The sequence below is a fragment of the Saccoglossus kowalevskii genome, chromosome 20 (assembly GCF_978046115.1).
Source record: "Saccoglossus kowalevskii chromosome 20, keSacKowa6.1, whole genome shotgun sequence".
Classification (NCBI taxonomy): Eukaryota; Metazoa; Hemichordata; class Enteropneusta; family Harrimaniidae; genus Saccoglossus; species Saccoglossus kowalevskii.
The window spans coordinates 21,662,199-21,682,785 of NC_140660.1; the positions used below are offsets into that span (position 1 = coordinate 21,662,199).

General features: G+C 33.5%; 1 protein-coding gene and 1 long non-coding RNA gene across 2 annotated transcripts in view; one reads left to right on the forward strand and one right to left on the reverse strand.

Annotated features, from left to right (window-relative positions):
* Nucleotides 1–3,330: 3,330 nt before the first annotated feature.
* On the reverse strand, nt 3,331–5,465 carry LOC100376582 (uncharacterized). Its single transcript, XM_085494456.1, has 5 exons — nt 5,460–5,465; nt 5,081–5,248; nt 4,579–4,849; nt 3,760–3,855; nt 3,331–3,545 (listed from the first exon to the last, which is right to left on the reverse strand). Exons 1-5 carry the CDS (start codon nt 5,463–5,465, stop codon nt 3,331–3,333), a joined length of 756 nt encoding a protein of 251 aa, XP_085350582.1.
* Nucleotides 5,466–14,356: 8,891 nt separating this feature from the next.
* The window catches only part of LOC102809999 (uncharacterized), a 160,817-nt gene continuing 154,586 nt past the window's right edge, over nt 14,357–20,587 (forward strand). The window contains exon 1 of the long non-coding RNA XR_014927937.1: nt 14,357–14,421. This is a non-coding gene — a long non-coding RNA (uncharacterized LOC102809999). The remainder of the gene's footprint in view (nt 14,422–20,587) is intronic.

Here is a 20,587-nt window from a genome sequence, read left to right on the forward strand (position 1 = left end):
AAACTTCTCCCATGGTTTCGTATACTTTAGCAGTCACTCTATTAGTAGAGTGACAGGTCCAAAAAACAAAAGAACACAGCAATATAGCTGCAGCCATAGTTCATTATGGAGCCACTTAATCACACCGACCTCCATGTCAGATTACTAGAGTGAAAGTAGATGATCAATAGAAATATTGTCTACAATAAAGAGTGTGCAATATCAAAGCAGTACTTTTTTAATTCAAAGATATACGTTTATTTACACCAGGCTATATATACAAAAATAATTGACTATGTTAATACCATGCCATCAAAAATCATTTCCTGACCCAATTTAATTTATACTGTACAAATTTAAAACAACAACTTTTAAGAACAAACTATCACTACATTTAAAGTGAGAGGGTCGTCACCTGCGCACGCACATGAATTGAGTCCCAAGCGATGTTAACAACACATGCTAAAAATGCAAAGGCTCTTGGGTAGACGCTTGTTTGTAAACAATGACATGCTATGGCCATCTGACGCATACACAGGTGACGACTCCCCTGCTTTAACAGGTAATCAATCTATTGAGAAAAAAATAATTTTTTGACTATTCCTAACTGCCAAATGTCCTGCGAACATGAACAATTCTGAAAGAATTTATTTCAGGTATCTGTTTAGAGCAACATACCGTACAAGTTGACAGTTTTCAGGAAAAAGTTATTTTTGTACAAAAAATGGCTACTAACCAATGTGTTTCTCAATTAGTTTCTCATGTACTGTGTTAATCTCATTGTTCCTTATAGAATAAAATATCATGAATTGTACAACAACATATCTAAGCAAAACTTGGCAAGAAAAATACTAACCGATGTGTTCCACAATTAATACATGTACTGTGTTAATCTCATTGTTCCTAATAGAATAAAATAACATGAATTGTATAAAAGTTCTCAAAAAATAATAGTACAACAACATATCTACACAAAATTTAGCAATAAAAATACTAACTGATGTGTTCCTCAATTAATACATGTACTGTGTTAATCTCATTGTTCCTTCTAGAATAAAATATCATGAATTGTATAAAAGTTCTCAAAAACTAATAGTACAACAATATATCCAAGGAAAAGAAAAATGCAAGCCAATTGTAATTGTTCCTCAATTAATACTACATGTACTGTATTAATATTAATGTGCCTTATAAAATAATCTAAACAACAAGCAGCCTGTCGGCTGATATAGCTCCACTGTATACTTGTAAACTATAGTTTTACATATCTTTTTTTACCAAAAATGACCAAAATTTTTACTGAAAGTGAAAAAGTAAAGTTGTCAACACGAAAAAGAAAAAAAAAAATCTGTCTGGTCCATGGTGCCTACATATAAAATACCAAAACAATTGGACTAGCCATTTCAATGAAGTCATTGAAAATAGCACTTTTACTAAAAAATATTCACTAAAATTAGAGAATTGAAGATATCCTCACAAAATGAACAAATTTGACTAAGGTCCACTCAAGGTGTCGACATTTAAAATATTCAAGCAATCTAGTACAAAATCTTATTTATATAAAATTGATGCAAAACTTACAAATGTACATAAAATCAAAGAAAGCTTAGAAAGAACTCCCGTGTATTAGAGACACAGTAAAAATTAATTCAAAATTACTTGTACTTGAGATATTGATGGAAAAGCTGGAAACTAATTATGCAAATCAAAAAATTAAAATTAACAGATCTGAGTGTAAAACTAATAAGGTCTGCGTAATGTAACAGACCATCTACTGGGGTATGTACCAAATTTCATGAAATGTGATGATTAGTACTTGAGATATCAGTGAAAAAGCTGAAAATTAAATAATTATGTAAATTAGGTCATTAATATGCACAATTATTCCCCCAAAACTAAACAGGTCTCTGCATAGTCCTAGAGGACCTATGTACAAAGTTTCATTGAAATGTGATACTGTAAAGGGGTTAATTATTCACTGGGTTTTAATTTTGCTTATTTCGCTGACTGGAAAATGCGCTAAATTAAAACCCAGTGAATATGTAAAAATTAGCATAAAACAAATTATCTAAATGATAAAACCGTGAATTTAAAACCCACTGATTATGCCTGAAATGGTAAATCAGCGAAATTTAAAACCAGTGAAAATTAGTCATTTTACAGTATTTAGTACTTTAGTACTAAATTAACTAATTATGCAAATTAGTTTATTAATATGCACAAATATTTATCCCAAAACAATCGATCTCTGCATAGTGCTTGAGTATCTATGATACCATGTTTCATTGAAATGTAATGCTTACTACTTGAAATATCAAAAGCTGAAAATTAATTGATTATGCAAGTTAGGTAATTAATATGTACTGATGTTACCCTAAAAACTACCAGGTCTGTGCAGTGTCTTATGACATAGGTACCAAGTTTCATTGAAATGTGATGATTAGTAGTTGAGATATGGAAAAGCCGAAAATTTACTAATCATTATGCAAATCAGGTAATTAATATGCACAGATTCTCACCCAAAACTAATCAAAACCTGGCATTAGTTTAGAGCATCTATGAACCAAGTTTCATCAAAATCCAATGATTGGTTGTTTAGATATCAGTGGAACAATCATGGAACAGCTAAAAATTAGCTAATTATCATGCAAATTAGGTAATTAATATGCATGAATTTCTACCAAAACCAAAATTTGCGCATTGGCCCAGAGCATCTATGCACTAAGTTTCATCAAAAACCGATGTATGGTTCTTGAGATATCAGTGGAACAGACGGACGGACATACACACATACTAACTGCAAAGACTCCCATTGTGTGCTTCGCACATGGGTGTCAAAAATACATAAAATTGTAAATTATTGAACATTAAAATACGATACCAGCAAGTTGAGACACTACTTGTAAATTTATTCACTGTCAGGTATGTAGGGCTGACCTGCCCCTTCTAACTTACAAGTTACCATGGCAGTGACCTGAGGCCACAGTATCATGCAATCAGAGGTCAATTTAGTTTTGCTTTGTATCAAGTTGACAGCTTTTATTATATTTTAGAAATAACAAGGGAAAATGCAATATAAAAGAAACTGTAGATGTCAACAACACTGGAACAAGAATCACCAAGTGATGAAATGTGCTGCTCTAGTTCTCAACAATCCACACATTCCTTGTTTGTCAACAACCATATAAATCAAAAAGAGATAACTTGGCTCCAGTCACATCTTTCACAATGAATTGGTCCACTTCCATAAATCTGACAACTAGAACAAATTTAAAGCAGTCATCAATGAAATAATTGATTTAATCAATTGAAAATAATATCTGATGTTCTAGTTTCAGACAATATTCACCTTTAACATCCATTCTTAAATGGCACTACAAATGTCTCCACCAGATCATTCCTCCTTATATTCTTTAATAATGTTTCCAACAATTCTGTGTTGTTAACGCTGATTTTGGTTTGTTCACGCAAAGATTGAAACACTTCAGATACAGTTTCCATTTTCTTTAAATCCCCCTTTGGTATTAGATCATAAACACATTGCTCTTTCAATAATTTCAGGTCATCTGTAAAAAGTGACACAAGTCAATACAAGCATGGTAAATATCAGTGTCGATTCCCTTAAATCTAGTAATGTATGAAATGGCTAAATAAAATATACTTTATATGAAATGAGAATGATGTTTTATATTTGGCGGATATACTCACTATTTAGTAACATGATGAACATTTAAAGTTGAAACATAGAATTTTGATAAGCAAATGTAATTACAAATTTACCTATTTCCCTTGCTATATTGAAGAGCATTGCTTTGAATTCCGTTTTTCTTGAATCTTCTGTATTCGTTGACGAAGAGGCACCTTCATTTAAGAAATCTATAGTGACAATAATAAACATTCAAGCGAACAGAAACTTTGGCTCTTGGAACTTGAAAATGTTTATTGATATGACAGATTAGGATATTGAACTATGAAATGCTTTACAAATGAAGCATAAGTCTAAACTAACTTTTATTAAACATGCCATCAAAATGATACAAACTGTCGTACAATCATTCCACAATTGTGATATATTTGCCCTACACTAAAAGGAGTCATACAACATGAACTAGACAAAGAAAGTGACCCAAAAAACATTCTGGAATTTCATCAACAAAATATAAAGAAAATTCAAAATGTTTCAGATCCCATATCAGTAAGAAAACACAAAACAACAGATCAATTTTTTGCACTCCATACTATGACCAAGAATTGTTTTATTGATCTGAGAAAATGTTTTGATACCTTATGGAATACAGGTTTATTATATAAACTCCAACAAAGAAACATGAAAGAAAATATATGCAATATCATATCATCAAAGAGAGTTAAGGGGTGTATGTACAAATAAAAAATGGGACAGCACAGATACTGACAAATTATGTTTCTGTAGACACTTACTGAATGTAAGTAATACTGTCAGTAACATTCGTGTATTAATGTACACTGGACATCTTCCAATAATATGACATATACCTATAATAAACACCTATTATCACTTTTCATGAAACATGTTTATTGCATTATATTATTTTAAACTGTTTCAATTCGCATATTCACCTTTTAATTTACGTTTAAACTCTTGTGCTAATTCTGGATCTGTTTCTTCAAGAAATTCTTGCAGAACTTTCAACTTCTTGTCACAGTCAGCCTCCTTCATAGTTTTCCATGAGTTCAATATATGACATGTTGGACTTCCTTTAACTTTATGCAAGTTCCTTTCGTGTACACCAAGTTTATGTAAAAGCTGCCTCCATCTATCGTTTTTGTCAAGCGATGTACAAATTGCAACTTCAAGAAAAATTTTTCGAGATGGTGCAATAGATTTCTCCTAGCAGGTGAAAATATTCATTTTGTTTAAGTATTAATGGCCAATTGAGATTGAAAATGAAGAAAAGAAAAACATTATATACCGGTATTTTTAGTCATGTATCCAAATATTATTACTATATGTGACAGACATATCAAGTCAGTGGAAGATTTAATATATATATATATAGTTCCATCACTTATTGTCATGATCCGTTATTGCATCACATATGATAATTGTGGTGCCACTCACATCATCAAAATTTTCATATACAGTAAATTTTACAGACTCCCCTTCTTCTTGCTGTATTGTAACATCACATATAAATTTTCGGTTCGTACTTGTATTTGAATTTTCACATACAAACTCTACATAGTCAGATCCTGTTTCCAAAACTTGTTGGCAGTTTAATTCCAATGTCTGTAAAGAAATGTACATTTGACCATTTGTCAATATTCAATATGAAATATAATTATGGGTATAATTGTTAGGCAAATCATATGAAACCAAATATTACTAATTCACATCCCCAAGATGTATTGCCAATATAATAATATGCCAATTATGGACTAACATGACAATAACATGATAAATACCTTGGAATCACGTTCCTCAGATAAAATTAACCAACCATCATGGGTTTTACATGTCACATGTGCATCATCCGTGTTACCATTATGTAGAGTGATTTTTTTTGAATGTGCCACTCGTCGTTCTGATAATGATGTCTCCTTTGAGTTGCATTGCTACAAATAAATGATTAAAATAATTCATTTGCATGATTACACCAAAATAAGTATCTAGTAAATCGGTTTTCAAAAAATAACGAATAAGCATTATTGTAGTATAATTATTTTGTGACCCACTTTGTCTAATTTAAATAACTAGTGGTAGGAATTTGATTGACGACATGAACTATATTATAGGTCCTTACCCAGTCGATGCCAAGAGGTGTGCCATGTATTCGTAATTTCACAACGTCTCTACATTTCTGAAGAAATAAATGCAGTTCAATACAATCTTGTGTCTTTCCGGTAAACCAACCACTAAACAAACTAATAAACCAAACAACAAACCAAACAACAAGCCAAATACTAAGTAAAACACTAAGCCAAATACCAAGCCAACTACTAAGCCAACTACTAAGCCAACTACTAAACCAACTACTAAACCATTCTTCATATGGACGTGTTGTAACAACAAGCCAAACACCAAATAAAACACTAAGATTAAACCATTCACCATCTGAACGTGTTGTAACAACATGCCAAATACCAAATAAAACACTAAGCCAATCACCAAACCATTTTCTATCTGTACGTGCTGTAATTTTAACTCCTCTGAAATCGCATGTGATTAGTGTAATATTGTTTTGATCTATTAATGTTGAAAAATCGTGTTGATCTTTCACCCAGACAGGTTTTTGATCAATTTCAGTAGATGTAAAACAAAAATTTAACGACTTTACATCCACTCCCGTCCCTGGCTGACAAGTCATACTTAAATAAACACATTTCTCAAATTGGTAACCATTCGGACCGCAAAATATAGTAGGGGTAACAGCAATTTCATTTGATTCTAATTGAGGCTGATATTCATTTTCATAAGTGACAAACATATATATAGGCTGACGATGTCCTTCTTTTATAGCCCCTGGAGGAATGCACAGTTTTGCTCCAGTTTGCGGTAAAACCAAACAACCACCAGAAGAATCAAACACTCCAGCAACATATTGCCCGGTCAAGGATTCATCAATAAGATATGGACAAATAGGTTCCTTTGCTGCACTTGACTCTTGTATGCTTCCTATAAAAATATTGAGTAAGCAATAAATAAAATAAATATTCCAAATGACTTCAACGGTGTTATATATTAATTGCATACAATAAATAACTAAAATTTTTGAGCAATTAATATGCAAATTATGTAATTAATATACACGGATTTTAACCGAAAGCTAATCAGGTCTGAGCATTTCCCCAGAGCATTTATGTACCAAGTTTTATTGAAATCCGATTATTGGTTCTTGAGGTATCAGTGGAACGCACACCATTCATGCATATCTTACAGTCATTGTAATGACACACATTGGATTAACTTTTACATAGTTGAATTAACTTTTAATATAGTTGCGATATGAACTCTATTAAAACGCGTTCCCACCTAAGGTTGTGTTTTAATTAAGTTTAATTAAATAAAATTACAATGCAATACAATGTAGAATTGCGTTTTAATTAAGTTTATATAAATAAAAGTTGAATATCCCGTTACTAAACATAGAAATGTGGCGAAGCTTAGATTTAGTATTAGGGGGAAGGTATGGTATATTTATATTAATATCAATATAAACTGAACCATACCTTCACCCGATACTAAACCTAAGCTTCACAAACTTGATTTAAAGTCGATTAAATATTAATATAAATTATGAAAATATTCAGGGGGTATCACAATGTAGGGCCTCGCGTCACTTTGTGGGTGTGCGTCCATGGATTTGGCGTCACTTTGATAGGAAGACATGCCCATACACACACCCATGCACAAACCGCTAAGACTCCCATTGTGTGCTTTGCTCAAGGGAGTCAAAAACAACGTGAAGCAGGATATAGATAGATAAATAATTAAAGTTACTAATTTCCCACATTCTTAATATAAGTGTATTTTTTCTTTACTTTCAAGCTAAGCAAATGCGCCCAATTACGCTTTTGTTGGTTCTATGTTTTTATTCAGAGACATAGATAGGTCAAACTAATCCTGTCTGAGGAACATTACCAACAATGTTTCCACAAAGATATACCAAACTTAACTGCTATTAGCTCATAGTAAATTAAAGTTAGAGAAAGATTAACAATTTACTCGAGTTGTCATATCAACAAGAATTGTTAATGTCAATGGCAATGCTGACGATAATACACGTCTACTTTGATTAAATGTGTTGTGTAATTGTTTTCAGTATAACATTATATTCACATTTTTATAAAAAACATGGTGAAACTTACACTGCCTGTGCATTTTATTTTTGATAAAGGCAATAGATGAAATCAATCTTTGAACAAAATAAAAATTGTAGTATTCGTGAAGTCACGTGGGACCTCTCCAAATTCATAACTTTTTGTATCTCACTTTCATTTAATTTTTTGTTATTTATTCATTTTTCTCATTCTTAAGAATATTTTAATTTAGCCACATGCTCAACATTTGTTTATTTTCATTGTTTAATGCATTCACCTGGAGTTGCCATATCGTCCGACCCAATCGTCTCATTGTTTAGTCTTCTCAACGACAGAGGTAAATCGTTCCATGGGTTGTTGTCCAGCAACAGGCACATCCGTTGAGAAAGTAATTCAAAGTAATGTGGAATTGTTGTGAGATTGTTGTGAGATAAGTCCAATAGTTTCAGTTTAGAAAGCTTTGTAATGCCAAATGGAATTGTTGTGAGATTGTTGTGAGATAAGGTCAGTACTTTCAGTTCAGAAAGCTCTGCAATGTCATTTTCAATTGTTGTGAGATTGTTGTGAGATAAGTCCAATAGTTCCAGTTTAGAAAGCTTTGTAATGTCACATGGAATTGTTGTGAGATTTCGGTGAGATAAGTCCAGTTCTTTCAGTTCAGAAAGCTCTGCAATGTCATTTGGAATTGTTGTGCGATTTTTGTGAGATAAGTTCTGTTGTCTCTGTTTAGACAACCGTGAACATTTATTCCACTGTATGTTAGAAGGCGTAGTAACAAAGTACTGATTTGTGTTAGGTAGTTGCACTTGTAATGCAGGGTGATGCACTTGTGATGCAGGGTAACCTGAACATGTCGGCGCCAATGAAGTCATGACTTATCAGTGTTACTATAACGACGAGTACAACAGCACCACCTATAACAATAGAACATAATGACGACATTGTTATCACATGATCAATAAACTGTAGTCTGCTTTTCTAAAGACAACCCAACCTGTCAGTTCTATTTGCACAATCGCATGTATGAATTTATATCTGACGTCACAGACCTGACAGAGAATTTTATTCCTAAACTGGAATATTTTAACAGTGAGACTTAATTCTTACATGCTGGCAGATTTAAATGAAATCGGGTGGTAGTAGCAGCTCTAAAATGAACGGCACTGAACTCACGTGTATACCTATGTTTGTCAATTTCTCGATTGCAAACGCATACGGAATCGTATCACTTATAAAACAACATTGTTACCATACTATTGTTGTTTCATATCCACAAGTTTCTTGTTACTAGCATCTATGGAACCTAAATTAAGGCCAAGCGAGGTACGATATTTCCCCCGACTTCAAAGCTACGCCAATGCCCTTATATTTCTGTTCTGAAACAAAATCTACACCACTACATTTTACCACAGTCCCTCTAGAGGGACTGTGATTTTACATTGAAATAAGTTTACATAGAGACCACCGACAACTGACTTGGTCACATCTGAAAGGTTCAATGTTTACTCGTATTTATAGCAACGCTGTAAGAATTGGTTAATGATTGACGAATATAACCTTGTCTAATCAGACAAGTATTTATGACATTATAAATATATCACAACATTCAGAGTGGATCACAAAAATCAGAATTTTAATAAAATGACGTCGCTATTACGACGCCTTGATTGGCGGCTTTGCAATTGGTAGTTTTATTGAGTTATTATATCGCCCTCTATGGTGGGAATACACATACAAATCAACAGGTGTCTATGATTTGGTTTAGGAAATTCTTACTATGGGAGGGGGGCAAACCTAGCTCAAACAATACATAATGAAATTAGAAGAAATAAAAATGTCGCTTATCTTTCTGTTATATATCAGTCGTTGTCCTAGCTACGCAATATGTTTGTCACGTGAAATCAATCAATCACGTTATTTACGGCACATATTGTCTCCGTCGTCTCAGTGACATTTCCCTTTGTAGGATTCGTGTCAAGAGGTACCAGTAGTTATGGCCACGGGGACTTGTAAACTTGCTTGCTAACAAATCTCACATAACAAACTGCGCCACGGCGGCTACACAATTTTCATATCACTCTATTCTGAACGCTTTTCAATCAATTAACGTTGAAAAATTACAAACCAAGCAAACGTGTTAGCCTCCCTGGGCGTGCATTTGTGACTAAGATACACGCTACTCAACTTGGACTTATCTTAATACCTCATAATAAAAAAAAAACATCGTGTTTTTCCTACAACTGATTTGCTTGGCTCTGTTCCGGTATAGTCTACTCAAATCCTATCCCAGGGAGTTAAGCTCTACATACTACATACAGTGTATTTGTGCACGAGTAAGTTCGGGTGGTGGTATCACCTGTAAAATGAACGGAACTGAACTCATGTCTATACCTTCCTCGGCCAATTTCTCGATTTCAAACGCATGCGGAATCGATAATATACATATATATACATATCTATCGATAATTTATTTTTAAAATAAATAAAAATCAGTTGTTCTCCTGTTCTTGTGGAAGCCAAATTTAAATTGGGAGTAAATTTGTTTAGTTTCCAAGTAGTCTACTAGCCTGTTATTTAAAAATACAGTGTAAAGTTTGCCTAAGTAGCTCGATAATGCTACTCTTTTATACTTGCCTGGATCAGACTATCTAATGAACTAATGTGTATTCCTTGGGTCGAAACCGGTATCTCTACGTGTAAGCGGTATCAGCCAAGCAAGACGAAGTCCCAACTCATTCAACGTACGTGTTCATAACATGTTTTACTTGCAAATATAGCGATAACAAAACGACCTATAGATATACGTAAATAAAACGACTGTCTTTTTTCAACTCGTAGTTTGTCTTGCATAAGCTGGGTTTCGTAGCTCTGTCGGTTGAAATTATAAATATAATCTTCGGAATTCGCTAAAATCGTCATAAATGCCTAGCGTGAAAAGACTCACATCATACATAACTCAAGCCAAAACATAATCATAATCTGAAAAGGCTAAATATTATTATTCTTATCCCTAATTAGTTAATTAAACTAAAATAAAACTCACCGTTTGTGTGTTGGGTGTGTTCGGATTCAGTCACCAGCGAACGTGAAGATCACAGGCGTTAAGCGGGTCTACGACGAAGCGACGTTGACGAGGAAGCGGTGAACAGATGAGATGTTGCGAAGTCAGCTGGCTGTGGTCTCTATGTAAACTTATTTAATGTATGTCGTATTTATAACAATGCTGTAAGAATTGGTTAATGATTGACGAATATAATCATGTCTTATCAGACAGGTATTTATGATATTATAAACATACCACAACGTTCACGCCCTCTATGGTAGGAATACACATACAAATCAACAGGTATCTCTGAGTAAGAATGGGAAATTCTTACTATAGGGGGAACCTACGCTCAAACAATACAAAATAAAAATAGAAGAAACAGAAATGTCGAATTACTTTCTGTTATCTATCAGACGTTGTCGAGCTGCGCAATATATGTGTCACGTGACATTAATCAATCACATTATATACTGCATCAATTGTCTCAGTGACCTTTCCCTCAGTGGGATTCGTGTCAAGAGGTACCAGTAGTTATGGCCACGGAGACTTGTAAACTTGCTTGCTAACAAACCTCACATAACAAACTATGCCACGGCGACTACACAATTTTTATATAACTCTATTCTGAACGGCTTTCAATCAATTAACGTTGAAAAACTACAAACCAAGCAAACGTGTTAGCCTCCCTGGGTGTGCATTTGTGACTAAGATACACGCTACCCAACTTGGACTTATCCTAATACCTCATAATAAAAAAAAACATCGTGTTTTTCCTACAACTGATTTGCTTGGCTCTGTTCCGGTATAGTCTACTCAAATCCTATCACAGGGAGTGAAGCTCTACATACTACATACAGTGTATTTGTGCACGAGTAAGTTCGGGTGGTGGTATCACCTGTAAAATGAACGGAACTGAACTCATGTCTATACCTTCCTCGGCCAATTTCTCGATTTCAAACGCATGCGGAATCGATAATATACATATCTATCGATAATTTATTTTTAAAATAAATATCGGTTGTTCTCCTGTTCTTGTGGAAGCCAAATTTAAATTGGGAGTAAATTTGTTTAGTTTCCAAGTAGTCTACTAGCCTGTTATTTAAAAATACAGTGTAAAGTTTGCCTAAGTAGCTCGATAATGCTACTCTTCTATAATTGCCGGGATCAGACTATCTGTAATGAACTAATGTGTATTCCTTGGGTCGAAACCGGTATCTCTACGTGTAAGCGGTATCAGCCAAGCAAGACGAAGTCCCAACTCATTCAACGTAAGTGTTCATAACATGTTTTACTTGCAAATATAGCGATAACAAAACTACCTATAGATATACGTAAATAAAACGACCGTCTTTTTTCAACTCGTAGTTTGTCTTGCATAAGCTGGATTTCGTAGCTCTGTCGGTTGAAATTATAAATATAATCTTCGGAATTCGCTAAAATCGTCATAAATGCCTAGCTTGAAAAGACTCGCATCTTACATAAATCAAGCGAAAACATAATCATAATCTGTTTTTTGCAATCGCAGAATCCTTAAATATAATTAAATTTTCTTCTCAGTCCCATAGTTATTATAATACAAAATAAGATGAATTTAATAATAATGAAATCAAATATAGTACATGAAATTAGTATATATCCCAGCATTGGGTTTTAATTTCGCTATTTTGGGTGTTAAGTAAAATACGCCAAGTTTTACATGTGTCACAAGGCTTGTTTTCAGTTAATTAATAATGGTAGCCAAATGAGAACCATAAGGCCTTGCCTTGTGTTATGGGTTCTTTACCCATTTATTGGGGTGACCAGGTTTGGAAATGTACACAAATTCGACACACACGCTTGCAATGACAACACGAAGATATATAAACTTTCAACTCAATATTTAATAACACAACTATAAATAAAGGGGGAATAATACAAAGCGGGCATATACGGAACAACTGATATATACACACAGCTCCAAGCTCCAGTCACGAGTGACAAGTGACTGGAGTATGTGGAGCCAAAAGTAAGAAAAATATGTAAAATTTAACAAAACTATTTGGTGTTTCAACTAAGTGAACCGTTCATACCACAGTTGGCAAAAGTATGAAACCCAACAAAGCATTGAACAAAATAACACACTACGACTCTAAAATAATTCTGAAATAATCATTATGCATACCATGTCGACAGTACAGTTCATGTGGAAGCGTAGACCTGCTGTGCACGCTGTCGAAGTGGAGATGGACACGCCCTATTCCAGCTGGCAACGGAGCATTGAACCGGTTACACTCGACGAACCAAAGGCTTCTTGGCAATGTGGTTTAGAGTAATGCGTCAGTTTCTAGGAAATGTACTCAGCTCGCAGAACCATTGGTGACATCCACTAGAAGACTGCATCCATGGCGATTTCTTAACAAAGGATAATAGAGCCGGGCCTTCCGACGTACGAATGATGTGCACACTCAGCAACTGCGTGGCAGGAAAGACGTTGACAATAGATTTTCCATTCATTAAATACCATGCATGAATTAGCATAACAGACAATTAGCATGTAGATCCTTTTCAGTAAGCAATTAGTTGGTTCGTTGACATTGGTGGCGTCCTTATTACTCCACTTAAAATTAGCAGACGCACGTGCATTTCACCTTGAGTGGGGAATCGACGTCCCACGTACTCAACACAATTCGTTGCTGGGATTATTCTGCCCAGGTTATATTTATCATTGCAAATTTGCATGCTTCATGGAATTAATTTTATAATAATTACATTACTATGATCTGAAATTACATATGTATTTTGGAACCTTGTGACAACATGTAAGAAAAATAACATTAGAACTCACTGTTCCACGTTCGTGAACCTAAAACCCAGTAAAATGGTGTCAGTAATTGTGTTGTCGAAATAGATTTTTATTTGATAAACATTTACCGCTCCCGATACCACACAAACACGTACGTTTGATTTCAGTTAATGAACAGTTTACAGAGCAGAGGCGGCGGCACAATTTTGAAATTTAACCTCCGAAACGCTATTTCCTGCATTTTCAGAGTAAAATTTTGCTGACACAAAGGGTTTCAGCTTGATTTTTTGCGGGGCGACGCCCCTAACACCTCCCCCCGTGCAGAGGGACTGTTTACTTTTCTGTAAATTTCAAATGACGGTTGAAAATAACCAAGCCAATCACAATATTTTTACAATATTTTATAAATTTTCATAAAAGCCGTTTATGCCTTTACGAAATTCACAGTTATATCATTTACAATTTTGGTCGTTGTCTATTTTACTATATTTCGACGAAACAAAAAACTAACACGCACACTGCGTTTTTCGTCAACCTGCTTGTTGCTGGGTTACTGCAAAATACGCCATCTACGACAACGATAACAACAACTTAAAGCTTTACTTCCGGTTGAAAAGTCAACGAACCAGCGTGTTGTAAGAGTACCGAAATTTATAGTAAATAATTTCCGTGTTGTTATTAAATAACTACCAGACTCCTGAAATGACAGTTATGAAGCTATATTGTGATCGAGGAAATCAACATTACTTGAAAATAGCGATAGCAGCTGATATCGCCGGTGTCCAGCTGTCCGTACAGGAAGTGGAACACAGCGGTAAGTTCTCGTGCCATTTATCGCATCCAGATCTGACCACAGGCGCTCGGAACGTTTCCTGGATAATAAAAAATTACCTAAAGTGGGATCGGCATAGTTAGTCAGTCGCCGGTAAATTCCCCTACTACTCATATAATATAATATAATATAATATAATATAATATAATATAATATAATATAATATACTACTCATAGAACAAATACAAATATTTTGCATTTTTGCAAAATTTATTTTCTATATTCTTGATAGATAGATTTTTTATTTGGAACGTAACAATGTAGTCTTGAGTACAGTAAAAAAATAACAGTAACAAAACAAAACACTCATGCCAACAAAAACTTACAGTACTAAAACATATCAAGAATATAAGATAAGATAAGATAACTTTATTGACATTATTCTTTCTATAGAAGATGAACATAGTCAAGTGAAATAAAAAAAAAAAGTAAAAAGGATAATCAAAAAATTAAAATAACAGATTAATTAAAAGGCAATTAAAAGGTAGTGCAGAATCAGGTGTTTTATTAATACACACCTGTTTGCATTATAAACACACCAAGCTTAATGTGGATGTTTGTCATAATGTTAAGAAATTTATCGGGATGATCCATTGATGTAAAATTAGGATTATCCTTATGTAAGTCTGTAAAAAGTATCTGCCTCATTTTATTGTGCTGTGGGCAGTCCATAATGTAATGGTACTCATCCTCAACTGAGTTATTGTCACATCTTGTGCAGATTCTGTGTTCCAGTTTTGTTTTTGGTCTAGTATACCTCCCTTTCTCAATCATAAGCTGATGGTCACTAATTCTTAATTTACAAATATATTTTCTATATTTTGAATTATTCACATCCATCAAATATAGAAAATATATTTTGCAAAAATGCTAAGAATGAAAAAATCATTACTTGAAACAATAATAGGAAATAATTCATCCATGCTAAAATCTTCCAGCTTTGGGGTATAGATGTATAAAGCTGCAAGGAATCTAGATCTTTGTTCTTTGATTTGACAATTATTACAATATAAAATGTAATGTTTCTCATCCCCTACTTCATTGCATTCATGGAGATTACATAGCCTGTTTTCTTTCAAAATGCCTTTATGTTTACCGGATTCAATGGGAAGAGAATGTGCCAAAGTTCTAAATTTAGTATAAACTATTCTACGATTTTTATTTTTATTTTTTTCTAAATAATTCTCAAATTTAAAATTTTCATTTGAACACCTATAAAAGTCAAGCTTACAATTGTTCAACAAATTGTTTTTCCACTTCATACGATACAAACATTTGAGCTTCTCTTTAAAAATATCACAAAAATTATTCTGATGTGGGTCTGAATTAGTTAGATCTGTTATGACTAGTAAATTTTGGATAAAGTTAAGCCATGGGTCATGCAAAAGTTTTTGATAATTATTTTTTTTTTTACATACTACCGGTAGTCTTTGATAATATTTCCAAATATCCAATATAAGTGGATATTGACCTAATTCACCTCTACATGGGTCATTAGATGTTTTCCTGTGCACACCCAGAACTCTTTTACAGAATTTAATGTGAAGTTTTTCTGGAATTAGTTTATCTAAGAAAAGTTTTGTTTCAAAGTTACAATTGTTGACTGTACATTTATTTTTACCAGACCCCTTGTAAATGTTCAGCATAACCCCTCCCCACACATCAGCCCCATATAAAGCTGTGGGTTTGATAATAGAGTTAAATAGTTTTTTAGCCAGACTAACAGAATAACATTCCTCACTGATCCAAAGCATTTTGTACATCTTAAACGTGCTTTCTGTGCTTTGTCCCGTAGCCTAGACATAGCATTATGAAACTTATCATTTGTTTGAATTTTTACCTAGTCCATTAAAAATAATGATTTTGCTTTTGTTAATATTTACTTTTAAATGCCAATTGTTACAGTAATTTTGGACTGCATCAATGCACTTTTGTAACCCCTCTTGGGTTGTAGAAAACAATAGCAAGTCATCAGCATATAACAAACAATCCAAGCTTTAAACACAGTGTAGCGACGTATGACGGCGAGAGAGAGCAACATATTGTTGAGAATTTTATTGCAGACAAAGAAGGGAATCTACAAACAACGATGACATAAATTGCAACGACAGTCAAATTATCGACCCCCACAATGACAGTGATTTGACGCATGGTGATGTGCTAGCCCAGGTGTGCTAGACATTTTGACAAGATTACAGAACTTCGCAATGAACAAAGACTCCAGTAACTTGACAGATATCCAAGATCTCAAAATTCGAACGGAAAACAAAATTGTTGAAAAAAGATATTCTTTAAAGCAGTCAAAACTTGATGATTTTTTTACATCGTAATTTAATTAATTGACTTAACAGCAAAATCAACTGTCTGCATAAATTATGATAATTACATGTAGCTCACGTGAACTTACGTTGTGATGTCATTCAAAATGGACGCCTCCAGTTAAGATACGTGATACTTACCCGGTCTGTTCGAACAGTTATTTTAATATTTATTGATTTTATGTACATATCATAATATTCTTGTCTTGTTTGGTAAATTATTTTATTGAAACAATACAATAAATGTAAATATAATCATCGGAGGCAAACTCCGGTGTCTTTCATTTGTCCCGTGTTTACAGCACATGTAATTGTTGTTTCAATCGAATTGAGTTACGCTAACCCTGAATAAAATGACTCCTTCTGAAAACCGACCATAGATCCCAGTCCCAGTCATGGTCGGTTTTGACAGGTTTTACTGTACTAATATTATTTAGAATAGTCTGTGAGAAGCTTTTATCTTCAACGTTAACTTTATTATTTAAACATATAAAGTGATTTAACCATGACTCTACACTGATGTTGTTATGCTTTTGTGGGTTTTTTTCTAAATCACCAAGTTCCTCAAGTAACTTCCAGAAACACTTACGATTATACTCCTTAAGCATAACGATTTTATTACATAAATAAGCTTTAGATTCCTTTTTTTATTCTTAATTAGATACTTGTATTTTTTATTAATTTTATATTGTTCTTGTCTAATACTATTGTTCTTAGGAAACTTGTCTAATAAATGTGAATATTTAATTAGGTTTCTTCTTACCTCACTGACATCATTGTCAAACCACTTTTTACGTTTTGGTTTATTAACTTTTTTGTTAATTTTGGGATTGATAACTTTAAGAAAACTATTTGCTGCATTAATAATAATTAAATTGAAATTATCCACTGCTTCATCAACATCTACAAAATAAGAACTCTGATAATGTTGAAGTTTTTCTCTTATAGTCTTACTAGCAATTGCTTTAATATAATTTTCCCAGCTGTCGCCATCCCAGATAAATTTGCCGGGTAAAGGGGAAAGCTGGCTATGATCATCTACCATATTATGTTTAACACATGCAGACAATGATCAGATAAGTGATTCAATGGCCAAACAAAAAAGTTCTGAACATTGGGGGAGGGGGATTAATAAATAAAAGAAAGCAATTAATTGTTAAATTTCAAATTTTTTAGGTCACCATAAAATGATTAGCAGTTTCTAATAAAAAGTTGTGTTTGAATCAAACTTCTCTTATTCAGTGTCCTGCCAAATTATGCAACCATAACAACCTAGGTATTTCAACTAACAGCTGCTGCTTATTTTCTTATTACACTGTATACTCATGACATCAGTCACCAAATATTTAGTACAAGTTTTAGCTTTGCTGTGTCTTATTCCATAATATGACTGTATATTCAGGGCAGGTCTGGACCATTTTGGTATTTATTAGTTTAGTCAACAATACATTGTTTTATTTCTATACAATCTATGATTTAGTGGCTGTACAATGTATAAAATGACCTTAACACTGTTTTGTAAATGTATTTGAATAGTTTATGATATCTTACTTTAAAATTGTCCAGCATCAACATTTCAACTGCCAGTGAGCAAGATTGAATCATTTAAACTATTTATTTGTCATTTCTCAAATATCTAATTCAAATAGAGTTCCATTATGTGGAAGCTGATTAATGATTGGTTAAAAGTGTATCTTCGATATATTCTCAACTACCAGTAATTTAGCTTTAATTTGGGAATAAATGTGTTTCCCCAGTTTGCATTTGAACTCAATTAGTTATTAGTGCTATGCTACAATCACCATCTTACTAGTGATTAGTTATGAGGTGCTGGTGTGTCTTTAGTTCATTGTCATCTTACGTTTGTATATGGATACCGTGAATGAAGATCTGATTGGATAACTGCTTGACCCTAATTTCTTGTGTGGTACAGTCTTTGTTTAGCTATGTTCAGGAGTAGCTGGGGGTATGTGCTTGGTGGTGTGTGGGGGGGTGGGTGGCGTAGTGAGGCAGGGGGTTTGGCTGTGGTGAAAGGGACAATATCGTCTAGTCAGCTGTAGACACATTTTGCTAATACAAGTTGTCACATGACTGTAACACTCACTAGCTAGCTAGTGTATAAATAGAAATATAAAATAAGATATTCAAGACAGCTATCACAAAATAACTTAGGTGTTTTACTCCTTGAAAGGAGCTAGCCTGATTGTTTCAATGTTATTTATGTCGGTTCTTTGGGTGAATCTAATTTGTTCATTTTGTGATGGTGTTTGAACATTTTTTTTGGGGGGGGGGGTCAAATTCCCCAATTTAATTTTTTGAGTTTCAATTTTCAATGTCACCAGAAAATGATTAATGTAGATTACATATTTCTAATGCTGTGTTTCAATGCAACTTCTCCTGTACAACAGGGTATGGATTGGTAATTTTAGCTGAGAATTTAATTTCTGTCAAGATTTTTTGACGGTCTAAATATTTAACACAAAGTAGTAAAATCGGTGATTTATATTTAATTTATTCAGCAAGCATTGTTCATGAATTCTATTGTTAAGTGTGTCTTTGGCCGAATATGCCTTCCTTTCTCAATTGCTGAATTATGGTAGCTTGTTCTAAATTTAGACAGATTAATTTTTAGCTCCGCTGTCGACTTTGTCGAGCGGAGCTTATCATATGAGTGATTGTCCGTAGTCGTCGTCTGTCGTCTGTGTCAATGTTTTACTTTTTCGACTTCTTCTTGAAAACTACAAGCCTGAATGCTTTGATACTTCATGTATATGTACCTTGGGTAGACCTCTCTCAGATTTGTTCATTTCATGATCATATCTTCAATTCTCTAATTTTGGTGAACATTTTTGTCATTTTTGGTAAAAAGTGATATTTTCGACTTCTTGTTGAAAACCGCAAGTCCGATTGCTTTGATATTACATATATAGGTACTACATGTGGACCGCTCTCAGATTTGTTCATTTTGTAATGATATCTTTAATTCTCTAATTTTGGTCATTTTTCACCCCTTCAGTTTTGAAGGGTGACCCCTTGCCCAATTTTTAGTGTGTATTTTTATTGTGTAATCTTTCCATTAGTAGTTATGTTAACGCATGTATTTTATTTCTTTATAGCTGACTAGTTTTAATAAATTGTCTTACTTTTAATCTGGTGTGTTGTAGTGTTTTTACAAATTGAAATGCGCAGTGCTAACAGCGGAGCTATCTCAGCCGAGAGGCTGCTTGTTATGATATAATTAGTATGAGATTTGCATTAGCCAACATATTGCAGTATACCTTGTATTCATATCAATATTGTCGTGTTATTAAAAATATCTAGATATATCATTGTATCACAAAAATCAATACTTATATTTCAGCTACAGTGTTCCTTTTGTTGTCTAAATTCAGTCACTCAGTTTTATGTGATTTTATGACTAGATAAATTACACAGGCTGTGTTTCTGTCACTGTGTTTTTAAGTGGCATTATCTGAAACCATAAAGTTGACAATCAAGACATGTACGCGGTACACATCAGACAAAGTTTAAACACACATAAATTATTTTGGTTATTTGTTTCTACCACTGTTGTTATTGCAAACATTCCCCAGAAAGCACAAATACCTAAGTTGTCGATCACAAAAATCAATACTTATATTTCAGCTACAGTGTTCCTTTTGTTGTCTAAATTCAGTCACTCAGTTTTATGTGATTTTATGATTAGATAAATTACACAGGCTGTGTTTCTGTCACTGTGTTTTTAAGTGGCATTATCTGAAACCATAAAGTTGACAATCAAGACATGTACGCGGTACACATCAGACAAAGTTTGAACACACATAAATTAT

Coding starts and splice junctions, on each gene's coding strand:
- LOC100376582 (XM_085494456.1), bottom strand. Junction 3,856..4,578: donor GTTTAAACGTAAATTAAAAG/GTGAATATGCGA, acceptor TTGTCACTATAG/ATTTCTTAAATGAAGGTGCC. Junction 3,546..3,759: donor CAATATAGCAAGGGAAATAG/GTAAATTTGTAA, acceptor CACTTTTTACAG/ATGACCTGAAATTATTGAAA.